At 26.2% G+C, this 16,285-nt stretch overlaps 2 protein-coding genes across 3 annotated transcripts in view; one reads left to right on the forward strand and one right to left on the reverse strand.

The window, feature by feature from the left end:
• Positions 1–14,713, reverse strand: part of LOC106688107 (acid sphingomyelinase-like phosphodiesterase 3b) — a 940,469-nt gene extending 925,756 nt beyond the window's left edge. Inside the window, exons 1-2 of one of the 2 annotated variants that reach the window (XM_067053111.1) lie at positions 14,425–14,713; positions 13,358–13,396 (exon numbers count right to left, since the gene is read on the reverse strand). The gene's annotated coding sequence lies outside the window, so the exon portion shown is untranslated. Of the gene's footprint in view, positions 1–2,312; positions 2,497–13,357; positions 13,397–14,424 lie in introns of those variants that run through there. The other variant, XM_067053110.1, reaches the window with a different exon arrangement.
• On the forward strand, positions 2,807–12,295 carry LOC106688285 (ceramide-1-phosphate transfer protein). Its single transcript, XM_014432714.2, has 4 exons — positions 2,807–3,068; positions 3,248–3,459; positions 4,681–4,856; positions 7,598–12,295. Exons 1-4 carry the CDS (start codon positions 2,947–2,949, stop codon positions 7,718–7,720), a joined length of 633 nt encoding a protein of 210 aa, XP_014288200.1. The 5' UTR covers positions 2,807–2,946; the 3' UTR covers positions 7,721–12,295.
• Positions 14,714–16,285: the final 1,572 nt, after the last annotated feature.

Consider the following 16,285-nt stretch of genomic DNA (forward strand, 5'->3'; position numbering starts at 1 on the left):
ACACCTTTTAGGGGACAAAAAAGTAGGACACTCCTGCCTGATTAAATGAAATAATTCTTAATCCCAGAAAATAGGATTTTATGAGTTAGTTTTCTATAAATAAAATTATACTAAGATTAACGAAAAAGTAAGGAAAAAGATAACATAATAATAATATTATGGTTAATATGAAACTTGAAAAAGTGAGAGACATGAAAAAAAAAATTGAAAGTTCATATTGGAATATTAAAGATAATAGTGATGATTTAATATTCAAATGGAACCTTAAAGAGGTGTTTTACTCTTTTACTAATGTTAGTACAAAATATATGGAAAATATTGTGAAATAGAAACAAATTTGTTTAGTTTCAAATAGAGACTTTATATGTGGTCACAACAGACAAATGCTGAAACTTAATGGTATTTTATTTTTTGATGACAAAAATGTGAGATTATATAAGTAATGACTAATTAAAGGCAAATGAAAATTATATAGAACTAATACAAAGAAAAATTTAGTAATTAACCATTAAATCAAATATATTTTGCAGTTTTATCTAAGTTTCGAATTTCAAAGAGGAAAATAACTTTAATGTTTTCCAGTTACTGTTAGTGAACTATAATTAAAGTGATGGATGCTGTTGAATGTAGACCTTGAACATCAATTATATAAACTAACTTTCCGGAAACAACAATTGGCTCATGTTGAATTCCTAAAATATTGTGTCTTCTTTCCATAAAAACTAACTCTTCAATCACTATGATCATGGTGTATCGAAGTTAACATCAACACATCAGACATTAGCTTTTATGAATATCATTAAAATACAAAAGTAATTTACAAATACATAAATACTAATCTAAATATATCTTTAGGGTGTTGCTTTTAGAACAACAATGTTAAAAATATAATAACTATTATAAATTACAACTAATTGACAAGTCATAACTCAAACTAAATTAACAAACTACAAAAATAAATATCGTTAAAAGAGGCTTTGAGTTATTTCCTTAAATTTACTTTAACTTATTTCATTCAATCAGTGATATCATTTAGAATTGCTACATATTTCATCTATTTACTTTCTTTTCTTTTTTTAACGTAAATAAATGGTAACAATTCGAACAATGGATGGTTTCTTATACCAATCATTTCATAAAAATAAATAAATCTGTTCTGGATTTTCTATCCTAGGATGTTGTTTGCTTTTATTTATTAAAACGTTGAGGTGAAAAAACTTCCATTTAGAATATTATCACTATTTAATATTTGTTGTACTATGTATTGAGTTTTTCCCATATTTATGTATTAATATACCTCATTTTGTTATATACATCTATGTCTTTCAGAAATATTGTCATATAGTCACATAAATTAAAATTTACGGCATTTGTTAAATAATGTTAAGTTGTAAATTTTAATTTATGCGACTATATGACAATATTTCTAAAAGAAATAGATACATTTAACAAATTGAGGTACAGTAGTATATGAATATGGGGAAACCCGAAACAAAGTAAAAAAAATAAAGAATAATGATAGTATTCTAAATGGATTTTTTTTTTTTTCAGTTCAACATCTTAATAAATAAATCTAGCATTTCATCCATTCCAAATAAATAGATCTGTTTGTCTGTTGCATCTAAAAAAAAAATTAAGTATGGCTTTCAAATTAATCAAAAAAATAAACACCATAATTGAAGGGATTTTCATGAAAAAATGAGAAAAATACTTTTAAAATGATAGTTTTAATTAATTATTAATTCAGATTCTATTAATGAAATAACAAATCAGATTCATTAATATCTTAATTGCAAAGAATCAATATATCAGTTTTGAAGGTCCGTGAGACTTCACTGGTAGAATTAAAATATCACTAGCAAATCATTTGCATAAACTATAAATTATAACTTTTTGTTCTAGATATGCAACATCATTTATGTTTATAGAAAAATCTATGCACATATACAGTTGCATATGAATTAGCGATGGTCTATTTCTGGATGCACATAAAATAATGTACGTTATTCAGTTATTCACAAAATGCTTATCATAACCTAAAAATGTACTGCACATAACAGAATAATGAGATTTTTTTGTAGTAATTATCTTAATATAAATATAAAATATATCATACTATTTATATAGATATACAGTTTTATTGATTTTATAATAAATTACTTATAGCAAAGTGAAAAATTACACCTACAAATTCATTACCTTTTACTTAGCATATTTTATCTAAATACTGATTTTGTTTAGTTTCTATAATCTACATTTATAACTGGTACAAAATTATTGTGGTAATATTTAAGTTATTAAAATGAGCTTACTTTTAGTTGTTCTACTTTTTTCTATTGAAAATTTTTTTCACCAGTAATGGTGATTTAAATAATTACCAATATTAATAACCAATTTTCGGCAAATAAAGATTTTCACAGTTTATTTCACTTTTTGTTCAAAAAGAATTATAATTAAAACACTCTAGTTTGAAATACAAATGTTTTTAAAGAAACTTAATACTTCCAATTATTCACTCTGTACAGCTAAGATGAAATTCATTTTTAACAGGAAGCACCATAGTTAATTAGTAGTTCTAATATGATTATTAGTTGAGTTATAGAAGATTTAATACTAAAATTAAAATCAATCAAAGTTTCAAAATTAAATAAAAGTAGTATAATCTGTAAATTCGACATTAAATTGAAACAAAAATATATTCATATAAATATTATTATTAACAAGTGGTTTGGGGTGAACCACTTACAGCGCTCCAAGCGTTATCCTTCCGAAGCTCTTATTAAATAAAGATTCGCCGCGCTGGTGGTTCAGTTGTCAAGTGGGAGGTTTTAGAACAGAGTCAGGCGAGTTCATGTTTTGGTTGAGGATACTCACGATTGTGTTGCTGGACTTTTATTTATAAGGAAATTCTTCATTTTATCGGCCTAAGACACAAATTATTACAAAATGACCGAAGCAGTAGATTATTTTGATATGAAGAAGACATACGAATCTTTCAATTCGTCCTTGTTAGAGGATGAAGACATTGATATTGGTTCCTATTTGGATGCATATAAGGAATTGTGCAAGTATGTTATTAAAAACATCAAACCCGTTAAGTATTTGAAAATAATTCAAACAAATAAATAATAGTGAAATCCATTTACAGCCCCAATATGGTAACTAAAAGCCCCTCTTTGTTTAATACTTACATTTTTAAGCTTCTTTTTCTATTAATGTTTCACGTCCTAACAAGTATTTAATTTAGGTTCTGTGGTTTCTTGGGACCAGTATTTTCATTTGTTAAAAATGAGATTGTAAGCAAATCGGAAATCATGCACCAGCTGAGAAATAACTGCCAAGAAGACCATTTTGACACTGTTAAGAAGATGATAGAGCACGAAAATGAGTCTCAGTTACTGCAGAAGAAAAATTATGTTTCTGGTTGTCGAACTTTTTTGAGGTTACATAGAGGATTAGGTATAACAATCACCTATTTAATAATTTATTTTTCTCATTTCAAATTCTTTACAACTTTGGGTGCACCAAAACATATATTATTCATGTAGAGAATAAACAGTTTTTATCTGAAATCTACGATTGAGTGTCATTTTCATTGCTATCAAAAACAAGATATATTCATTCAGTTGTAATGAACTCTGTGTAGATTATATATTATTGATCTTATTAAATATACTCCGCCTTTGAAACCATATCTTTAATATGTATAATTTAATATATATTAAACTGCTTCATAACAGTCAATCAATACGTGGTGTGATACTATTTCTATATTTTTATGATATATATAACAATCATTAAAAATATTTTGTGTGGTTGTTAATTTTTTTTTTAAGATTTATTTTTTGGATATTTTTAATAAATGATACCAATTTTGTAATAAAAAAATTATAAATCAATGAAACTATGTTTCTTGTTACAATCTTCTTTCTGGAGTATAATTTCAAAAAATAAATATCCAAAAATGATTTTATACTTAATGAGTTGTAAGAATACAGAAATAATGCAAATTGATATAATTACAATAATCCTTCAATGCCTTTTGTTGCAAATGATGTATTTGAAATTGAGTACTCAAAGTTATTATTCTTAAAAGTTTTTTTTAATTGATAGACCTTATCTAGGTGTACATTAAGAGTGATAATTTTTAAAGAAAAAGCAATTTTTATATTTTTCTGTGTTTAAATAGTTCATTATTCAACTTTTATCTACAATGTTTTAATGATATTATTAATTTGTTTTTATTTTATTGTTTTCTTAAAGTACATGAAAGTCAATTATCTTGAATTTTATGTTTGGCCTTCACCTTTCTGATGTCATAATTACTAGAACTTTCTAAATCACTGAAGATACAGAAGACAAAATACCCTTGATATATATAAAATAAAATTTAAAAAACTTCTGTCTCAAAAGCTTATACTATTGCTTTCATTGGCCAGTTATAAGTTAGTAAGAATTTATTATAAATAATACCATTTTACAAAATTTCATGCTTTTTTTAATTATTGAATAATTTGTTCAGTGAATTGTTAATTATTTTCAGGTCAGTAAAAGGCTAGGCAATTCTTTTTTACTTTGATGGAACATTAAATGATAGAATTTTCGTTGTAGTAAAAACTTTTTGTTGTTATTTCAAGAAAGCCTTCATGGTTGAATAAGAACATTGTTTTCTATTTATAGATTTTATAAGGACATTTTTGAGAAGAATTGGAGAAACCGATCTCGATAGTGAAACTAGTGCCATTGGGTATGAGTCATATTCGAATACTTTAGGAAAATATCATGGATGGTGCATACAGCAAGCAGCGTATGTAGGAATGAAGTTTCTTCCAAAAAAGAAAAATCTCGTATTAAAGGTATTCCATTTGATATTTTTCATATTTATGTTATTTTTCAAAATTTATTTATAAAACTGTAATTTTTGCTATAATATCTAATCTTATCAGCCAAGTATTGTATTTTCAGATAAGTCAATACTATTATCTTTCACATATAGGTATCATCAGCAGGAAGAGAAAATTAATCTAACGAATTTATCCTATGGCTATTGATAAATTTATGAAATAATTTTTAAAAAAATAAATAAATGAAAATACTTCAATCAATTTATTATTCTATCTTATTATAATTTTGAACATTTTATTATTATTTTGTTTTAAATAATGACTTTATTAATGTTTGTGAGATAAAATTTTAATGTCTGACTGTTGTTTATGTCTGCTGGATAATAAAGAAAGCAACGACTAGAATCTTTTTTTTAATTATGTAACAATTTTATATTCTATTTACTCAAATTATTTTATGTAAATTATATAACAATTACCAGCTTAGATTATCAATATTTTGAGTTAGTACCTTCTGGTTATATTACATAAAATATCAGTTTAGTAATTAACATTAGTGAAATATGGCTCAAAATTAATTAATAAATAAACTTTATTCATTGTAAATCAGTAACTAAATCTAAAGTTAAATTTGAATGTGCAAACATCAGCCAATGATAATCATTATTCAATTTGCAATTTATCATGTAAAACATCTATGTCTTACGAATTTAAGTTTGATACCTACCAAACTACTTCCTAAAAAACTACATTAAAAACACTCAATGTGGTCTAAAATACTTTTCAGGAAATCATTTCCTTTTTAAACTTATATGAAGCAGAAATTCAAAGACTTTTTCTTTAGGAAAATTGTGCAGAAGTCTTGAATTATATTTTGATTAATTAATACAATTAATATTGTATTCATTCATGTATTATTCCTTATATATTATTGAAAAATTAATATTTCATGTATTAATTAGTTAATTATGAGAGATAGTTGACCGTGGATGATAAATGAGGAGAAGATGGTTGGGGTTGCGGTCAATGAAAAACAAATAAGTATGATTAACTTATTTTAATGTGCCGACGTTTCGGCTAGAGTTTCTAGCCTTCTTCAGGGCTAAAAACAAAACAAGATAACAACCACAGTAAGTATAGAAAAATAACAAAATATAAAAAGAAAGTATAAACAGAATAATTTTACACATACAATGAATAATTTTACAAAATAGAATTAATAAAATGGAGTGATGAGAGAAGCGGGAAATAAAATGTATACATAGGTAATTGAAAAAGTGGGTAGAATAACTTACTTATTAATGTAATATATGTATAATATGTACATATAATATGTAATGATATTTCATGTAATATAACCCCAATATCATTACAGAGATGTGTACTAAGTGTATTGCTGTAAATCAATCATATCATTAATTTAAAAATTAAAATGACAATATGTTATTTAAATATAGATTAGTTTAAATTTTTATTCTTGATTATTATTTCCGAATCTTTTAAAATATATATATTTTTAAGGTCGTTTAGTTGCTATATGCTGATATTTATCTTCTCTATATTTGTTCAACAAATAATAACTGCTGTTTGCAAACAATCTGAAGGTTATTTTCCAAATTTATAAAATTGTTTATTCAATTGTTATTATTATGACGTTACATTTTTGCATCTGCATCTGCATTTTTTTTTGCTGATGTCTATTTTAAAATATTAGTTTCATATTTTATCAGAACTAAATGAGCCAAAAATGGAACTTTTCTGACTTGTTTATCAAAATTCTTCCATTGTGTGATTGGATGTTGATTTTTGTGAATAGTTAAAAAAATATCCATAAGCAGTATGGCTCTCTGGATCTACCAGCATTAATTCTAAACTCTTCATTGCTAAAGCCTCTGCAATCTTTTTGCCTTAGATCCCTTCACATCCTGGTGCTTATATTAGGATAAGCATATTTTCCTTTGGGAGTTGTTTTAAAGCACCCAGATAGTTCTTGATCGTATGATCATCAAGGAACTTAATGCCTTTACTACTGCCTGGAGTGAAAAAAAAAAACCGGAAATGTAATAAAGATGAAAAAAAATCATTGGTAAATATAATTAGATCTAGCTCCAGGGAGGTATATTAGACTAATATTTTTATTTATTTTGAAAAAATTGGTAGTCATTTATATGCTACAGAAATGAAATTCCTGAGAAAAGATCTTGGTAAAACTTTTGGATTCGACCAAATGAGAAATAAAAGAATAAGAAAAGAGACAGAATAGGAACTGCTAATAGAAAATATTCTTAAAATATAATTAACGTAGTTCAGCCATTTGCAATGAATGCAAATGATTGAACTCCCAAAAAGTATTGGGAAAGCAAAAACTGAAAGAAAACAGCCATACAGACAACTGAGGAATAAGTGGGAGGACCTCACAGATCTGGCAAGGAACATAGGAATCTCTCGGTAAAGTCAAGTTGGCAATAGATTGAGAGAAGTTTAAAAAATAGATCAAAACTTATTGGGTTGTTTAAAGAAGAAGAGTATTTTCATTTTTGCAGTAATTTCATTTCCTGGCTACTTTCATATACACCATCTCTGGGTACTTAAAATAGTATTTTTGGGGCACTTATTTTTTTTTTTTTTTTTTTATCACTTCTATTATTTCTTCTTACCTTCAACCCTATGAACATGCCTTTGTCAACTTTCTGCCTCATATATCCTTTTTTCATTATTTCAGAACTTATTTATTTATTTTTATTTTTTTCAAGGTCTGTGGAAGTAACTCAGAGGATGTTGAAAATGTTCTGCCCCTCATGTTAAATGCTGCAGACGAGGTATACAACAGGACTGAACAGTGCTACAAAGCTCACGGCTTGCTCGATCTCCCTTAAATATCGTACTTTGAACTTTAAATATTTTATCTGTGCCAGTTATATATTTATTTATACGTCATATTGTCTGTGATAAACGAAGACAAATAAGTATTTGTACTGTATTTTATGCATACAATTCATTTCTAAAGACGTTCCTTCTAGGTTTTTTTTCTTCCAAGATTTGTTTACTTGAGTCTTGGTATGAATTAGAGCTTTGTGCTCAGTCATTACTTAGTGAATTATCTCTTGTCTACATATCATTTTATTAAGGTTTGTATTCAATAATTTTATTTTGAATGCATTGATAATTAATTTTAAACAAAATCAACTTATTTCGCAGATTTATAGCTGAGGGTGATGTTTTTATAATTGTTAATTTGATTTTAAATCTACCTCAACATACAACTGAAAATAACATATTTATAAATAGCTTACTTATTGTTCATACATTTGCAACTATTAAGGCTATTAATATTCTAAAGATTAGTTTCACTGTGGTTGTGTGCCTGTTTTAGGTTGTATGCTTAAATTTCGTAACACCTTATATTGAATTATTTCACATTCAACTGCTTATAAAAATTGTTATTTCTAAATTATCATTGCATTATATATAATATTAGTCAAAATCCTTATAAAAATTAAGAAAAAAATAGATATTATAAATCAAGTTTTAAAGTACAATTAATTTAATATTGTTGTTAAAAATATTCACTTTTACTTTATTTTTCATTGATCTCTATCCTCTGCATTTGATTATGATATTTAAACTAAATAAATATATGTATTCATTTATACATAAATTTATTTTTATTTTCAAAATATTAGTTACTATTATTTCAAGTTATAAATAAATTGTTGAATATAATTATTACAGAAAACTTCTAAATTTCACCATTCTTTTTCTATTGATAGGAAAATTTTTAAGAGTAAATTTTTTTCAAATAAATGAAAAAAAGTATGTTTCATTTATTCAAGTTTGATTAATTTTTATCCCCTATATGAATCCATTGTATCTCCCAAAGCAAAATTGAGTACTTTAAGTCGGATGTTATTATACCCCAAACTGAAATGGTTATATTTTATTAAGTGGTATGGTTTCAAATCAATACATTAAATAAAACAGTAATAATAAAGATAATGGGTATGATAATATATAAATGATAAACATAAAGTCATTACTTTTTACTTATATCCATCGTTTATTTAGAATAATGAAATTGTGAATTGATAACACTTTGACAGATGACGGAAATTTTATTGTTTACACATGTTGAGAAAGGTCAAAATATGATCTATTATATATGAGAAAAAATTAAACAGCCCTATCTATATTTCTATTTATACTAGTATAAAAAGTTGAAGAGTTTGTAAGTTTGAACATTAATTTTAGGAACTAACCGTCCGATCTGAAAAATCCTTTTTGCATTCGGCATGAAGTGGTGATTTAGGCTACATACCATCACCATATGAATGGAGCAGTAACCATATATGTTATAATAAACTTATGTACGTACTCATAATCATTTTCTTGACAACTTTATACCCGTAAAAGCTAATGCAATACAAAAACGTTTTAAAATATTTGAAATTATAGTGTGAAAACTTGGTATTTTTTAAAGGAATAAAGACAAATTTTTTGTCCTTTTTAGCCTATTCCTGAGAAATGTCTACAATAAATGTGACTGAACAACAGTTTATTAGTTATCACTTTAACTAGAGATACTATATAATCATAAATTTCTGGAGGATAATTTCACATTCTTCTATCGACCATATACCTATAATTTTCAAACTTACTGTACAGTCGTCTCTTTTTTTCAATATGATGAGACTTGTCCCATAGATTTTCAATTGGGTTTTATTCTCAATGACTACAGATTGAAATAGTGGCCCTTTTTTTGCCTACGTGTAAAAACAATAATTATGATAATTTTGATTTTGGTTTTGAGAGTTCAACCCTAACCAAAGCTCAAGAAAGATCCCTGATCAGATTTGAAGGAGGATTCTATGACACATATTCAGAGGTGCCAAACATATGTCACAAATATGGAAAAGAAAAACAAACAAGTGGAAAACGAACTGAACACAATATTAGAACTAGCTAAACTAGATGGCTACCGATGCTAGTAAACTTCTTGGTGTCAGAAGTTGAAAGGCAGTTGCAAATAACAGAGTTTAAAAGAACTCATGATCTATTCTGATGCAGGCCAGTCTCAAATAATTGGGATGTATCGTCACTTAATCATAATAATGTAGAACTGGGTTAAACTTCAGGCAAAAAATTATGTCAACAGATAAAAAATGGTATTTTTTACTAAAACGAAGACTTTCTTGAACTTAAGCCTTTTATTAACAAATAACAGACTATTGATGGTGAAAATCATAAAATCAAAACAACCAATCAAAAAAAAAACAACATTAAATTTGTCCACTAAACTTTTGTCTAACAGTTTATGCATTTTTAATTTAAATATATTACGTATGAATTGTTTAATTTATGTATATTAAGTCTTATTTAATTAGATAGATTAGCTGAAAAACTAGGCACTAAAGTTTTTATTTCAGACTCAAAACATCCCCTTGGATTGTATTTAATGAAATGACAATTTAAAAAGGTGAATGGTGTGGCTCAGTGGGTAAAGCACTGTACTAATAACTTAAGGTTAAGTTCGAATCTGGCTCTGAAAGATAATTATTTATTCGGTTACTGTAGTCGTGAGTCAACCCTCTGGGTTCGAGGAACCCTCCGAGGTCCACCGAGCCTCACAAATTAGGTACCCTTAATTAGGGAATAACACATCGTTTGAGCGTAATCATGAACAAATCACTTCCTTGTATAACTGTTGTTCAAGAAACAGTATTTCCTTACAATTTACTGAACCTCTTACCCCCCTGTGTTGTAAAGTTATGGATTCTCATTTTCATAAATTAAAAAATTATTTAACTATGAAAATCAAAATCAAATTTTTGTGCTTTATTTCATAGTTTTTTTGCTTTGGAGGGTTTCACATTCAAAATAAAAACAAAGATTTTTTTATTTCTTTTCATCTTTCTATAATTATAATTTATTTTTCTCAAAAATTGGAGCAATTTTCTTTTTGTTCTTCAAGATTTTTTTTTTTTATAAATGTCTTGTTTTTTTTTCTATAAATATTACTGGCATTTTGGCCAACAGCTCAATTTTTTTTTTTTAAATAATAATATTGTAGTTATTAACGATGGAACATTTGATACCTTCAGGGCTCTGTTTCATAATAAAGTAGAAAGTATTTTGTACTTGATGCAATGCTGAATTGTACTTTTTACTTCCTATAATGTCACTAATAGTTGTCCCCATAAGGAAACAAGAAGTATTAGAGCTTGTATTCTATAAGTTAGAGTTTATACTTGTATTTATGGACTAATACTATGAGTTTTTGTATTATACAAATAATTATGTAAATTATACAGTGTCCTTGAAGGTGCCTTGTATTTATATGTCATATGTCTACTTTTATTTATAAGTTAGAGTTTATACTTGTATTTATGGACTAATACTATGAGTTTTTCTATGAAATAGGGCCTCAACTGTTCTCTATTCAAAATTTGAAAAATGTTTCATGTCGCCTATTAATATAAGTAAGTAACAAATGTAATTTTTAGCTTATATGTCAGTTTATTTATTGTCGAATTAAGTACATAGGTGCTCAAGTTTTTCTATGATAAACTTAAAGTTGTTTTTCTCACAGAGAAATGTCATTACCAGAAATGTAAGAGTTTCTTCTAAACTATTTCTAATTTTATGTAATTTTTTTCGCGATATATCATTGGATGATCTTTATCTTCATGACATTACTTTTCATTGTACAGCACATTCGCTGGTTTAAATACCTTATTTTTTCAAAGTTGTAAATTTAGTAAATAAAGGGGAAAAAATTCTTGTCAGCAAATGTCTATGACCACAAGGGCACAATTTCAAATTTTGTATATTTACAAAAAAGTGCATGAATAAATTATTGCTCTTCTTGGTATATTTCCTAATATTAATTTTTTAGTATGTAAAATTATCTGCCTTAATTTTTAATTGATGGTTAGATCAACATCATCAACATATAAATCTATTTAATGACCGGACTTCTTTGCACTTTCAAAAGGTTTTACTTTAGTCACCATATTATTTAGATTTTATTTTATGTGAAGTTAGGAATAATTTTAATATCAATAAAAAGACAAAACATGTTTTTGTGGCCATAGGCTTTGCTTGAATTTAAGTAGTAATTGAGTGCGACAGTAGTCCATGCAACTAATAGCTTTATTGGTAATTCATAAATTCTTTACACTTTGTTCTACTGCTGGCGGTACAGAAAGTGTTCAGAAGTACATTAATCCTAGAAAGTGTCATTTGACAGAAATAAGAACTAAAAATAGACCCATTGTGTTTTTAGATTTGGTTTATTGTTCTGTATATTATAGAACTAATAACATGTGTATAGGAGTTTTTTTTTCTGTGTATTGTGTTGTATTAAATCTTTGTAATTCTTACGAATGTTCAAGGAAAACAGTTTACCTTGAACAGAAAAGAAAAATTAATTCTGTTGAAATGAATTATATAACGTTAAATAACAATTCAAATTATACAGTGTCCTTGAAGGTGCCCTGTTTTTATTTTAAGTTATAACATTCCATTAATTTTATTTATGTGTTACTTAATATATTTGTTATATGTCTACTTGTATTTATAATTGTTGTTATATTTTATCTTGTCCTAAAAGCATTTTTTGTTAAGTTTTATTGTTATAATTTACTCACTCCTTTTATCAGGTCTTGAAATGTGATTATAAATTCTAAAAAATATTATCCAGTAGAGTTTGTATCATGCTTTGTAAATTTTATAATCAAAATCAAATTTAAAAAATAAATCGATGTTTTATTTCTATCACCTTTATATTATTTTCATTTATTTTTCTATTTTTCTTTACTTAATAAATCAACACTAATTGTCTTACCTGATCTGCATATTTTGATGTAACATATTAGCTTTGGCTATAAAATGTTATTAGTTTTTAAATCTGAAAGTGCATAACATAGTATTTTAAAGCTAATAATTATACATACATATTTAGTCTTGCAAATTAAAGAAGGTAGGACTATAGAAGAATGGACAAACGAGTGAGTTACAGGGGATTTTAGTCAAATGAGGTAAGTAAAGATTTTTTGTAAAATAAATAAATATTTTACTAACTCCTCCAATTTTGACAACAAAAAAATGTTTTCGTACTTCACTGTTTGCATTTGAACCTTTAAGTGTACACTTGTCTTTCCAATGTTTTTAACTGTAAAGCCGTTATTCTTGTTTACATTACTTAAATTATTTGTACTTCAAAATTTGTTAGTTACATTTCTTACATCAATATAAAATATATTATATAATATTAAATGAAGAAAAGATTAATAATTTTAATAAATTTTTATGCTATTTTAGTATTATTATACTAAAGAATAAAACTTGTGATGTGTTTTTCACTAAATGAAATGTTTTTTACAAGGAAAAAGTGGTATGAAAAAATGGCTTTATAGACTTCTTTCTCAAAAGCAATATCAGGCACAACTGCACCATAATTATAATAAGATCAAAAATCAATTCATAAAAATAGATATAATAAATATTTTAATTACCTGTTATTTTTATGATGTCCATGAACTACAGCTACCCATCTAAAAATAAAATCAATAAATCATTACTGAAAAATTTACAAAATATGTTTTTTCATTTATTATATTTTCTGTCCTATTAAATTTAATTTCTCATTTTCCAATACAGTTATGTATTGAAAATTATAAAACAAGTTGTCTTCAAATGATTCTTTGATAATTATAAGTTTATTTTTGGTTTTTATTTAATTTTACAATATTTAAAAAGTCAAATTAGAGTTATATGTCCTAATTCAATTTGTATGAAAAAAATCATAGACAAAACCATTTTATAATGTAGGTACTTCCTTCAAGAGAACATATGCAGAACAAAATGGATTTATATAAATTGAAGACAAATGTTTTAATCTGCCAAATTTATATTGTAACCTCTTAATTAAAATTATATTCATAAATTATGATTCAATATAGATTATGTTTATTAACTTGAAATAAAAATAAAACATGGTATGTTCGTTCGAAATTGCTGATTCACACACATTACTATGTTTTTAATGTTATTGACTGATACAGCAATTAATTATTAAGTGAAATCTTCAGTAATTATAAGATATGTAAAACTATGTAACAAAGCACATCTTAATTTGTCAGTCACCAATGTAAAAGAAACCCAATATTTTGGTGTTTAATGAAATAATTTTACTATATAAAACAATTCTGAAAATTAAGGAATTTTTAAAGATCTTAGATGTTTTTTATTTTTTTTTTTACTAGCATTAATATTTTGTTTTGGGTTTAATCAAGAACCTAGTTAAAACTAAGTTTGTGAGTGAAGTTGCATGTATTTTTTTTTTTATTGATGGTAGTATCGAGGATATATCAAAATACTAAAATGCAAATTAAAATAAATTTTAATATAAAAAATTAACATAATTTTCAGAAAAAAACATATTTTTCATTAAATAAACTACTGGTATTAATTGTGAAAAGTGAGTAATATAGTTATCGAATGAAGCACGTTAGCAATTTTCCAACATAAGCTTCTTTGGTAGAAAAATCTATTGAAAAAAAAATTGTGACATAAAACTTACCCTTGATTTCTCTGAGATGCCAGCTGCTTCTTTCTTGAAGTTCACTATCTGCCAAGGTCTATAAACCAAGCAGATTACGAAACGGAAGAAACCGGAAGCCCACGGCGGAAACAAAGAAAATTCACTAGCACTAAGAACAGAAATAACACTTCCAAATATTTCAAATAAATACACTGAGCGACACACCCAAAATACACGAACCGCACCGGACCTATTAATAAAACTAAGCAGCCTAGATTCATGCAAATTTATTTAAATATTAGATTAAAAAAAATCTTAACCACTGCACTGCAATCATAAATTAAAAATTCAATTAATATTATATTATATAAAAAATACTAAAGAAATTATGTCAATATTCATAGATTATTAAAGATAAATGGAAATACTTATTTTCATTAGTCTTTTGAGAAGAGTATAAAAAAAAAAAAATATTTATATTAATTTATATATGTACATATAGTTGACCGTAAAAATTGATATATAAAAAGATGGTCAGGGTTGCGGTCAAAACAGAAACAAAAATAGTTTACAACTATTTATTTTCTGACATTTCGCCCCACTTTGCATGGCTTCATCAGGGCTAAAAAGATAAAAAAAAAACTGAGAATATTACAACAATAAGGTAATTTAAGCTAGGATAAATATTATGTAAAAATAAAGTGATAAGAAATTACATATAAATAAAAGGAAGGAAGACATAAAGTAGTATCAGTATAAAATAAACTTGAATAAATAATGATAAGAATAAAAATAAGTAACAATGGCAAGGGTAAATTTTTTTTTAAAATACGTAGAATATACAGTTAAAAAAGTACAGATGTACATAAAACAAAAAACAAAACGGGGAAGAAAAAAAAAAAGAAGAAAGTAGAGATTAAATATACGTCTAGAAAGAATAATTATTAAAAAAAAAAAACGATGTTTCGCCCCCTGCAAAGTGGGGCAAAACGTCGGAAAATAAATAGTTGTAATCTATTTTTGTTTCTCTTTTGACCGCAACCCTGACCATCTTCTTATATATTTATATTAATTGTATAATATTTAAATATTTCAACCATGAATTATTCTAAATGATAAACTGAAATTGACAAAGGAAATAAATAAAAAAAGTTATGAAATCAGGAATTGCTTGACCTAACTATTTTTTTGTAGGAAAATTTAAGCTGTAAATATATTTTAAGATAAAGTTCTGAAAATGAAATACATGGAAATTCATTTAATACGAACCTATAATTTATTTGCAAAAGTGAATTTTAATAAGAATAGGATTCTTTCATAATGGTAATATATTTCCAAAAGTAAATTTTATTTTTCTCTTTTAAAGTATTATTTATGTTTTTGCCATTAGTTGGCTGATTTTTTTTCCCTTGAAATTTACTTTTTTTTCTTTTGTGTCACCCCGAAGTGTCTTTCAGAGTAGGGGAGTGTCCCGCCAGGACTACCTCTGTTTCAGTTTCTAGCTGTTCCTGGCTCGGCAAAGATTTTTACCTTTCCTCTTGCACAAACAGTCCATGTATTCCAGGCACATCCTTCATTGGCATCTAGACCTTCTACTATCAGGGATGCAGTCCATGGTCTTTGGTTTGGTAATCCCCCTTCGTTACTACATAGCCAAACCACTTCAGCTGGCGTGTCTCTAAGACCTCCTTCATCAAGATGTCTCCTAGTTTTTCCTTGATATTCTCATTATGGATGTAGTCCCTTCTTTTTCTCACCACAATTCTTCTGAGAAATCTCATTTCTACAGCTGTAACTTTACTTTCCTGTTTATCAGTTAATATTCAGCTTTCAGCTCCATATATGAGTATAGACAAGTACACCGACTTAAAGATGTCAAGTTTCACATTTCTGCCCATTT

The sequence above is a fragment of the Halyomorpha halys genome, unplaced genomic scaffold (assembly GCF_000696795.3).
Source record: "Halyomorpha halys isolate HHAL.00 unplaced genomic scaffold, Hhal_1.1 Scaffold4.1, whole genome shotgun sequence".
NCBI classification, from domain to species: domain Eukaryota; kingdom Metazoa; phylum Arthropoda; class Insecta; order Hemiptera; family Pentatomidae; genus Halyomorpha; species Halyomorpha halys.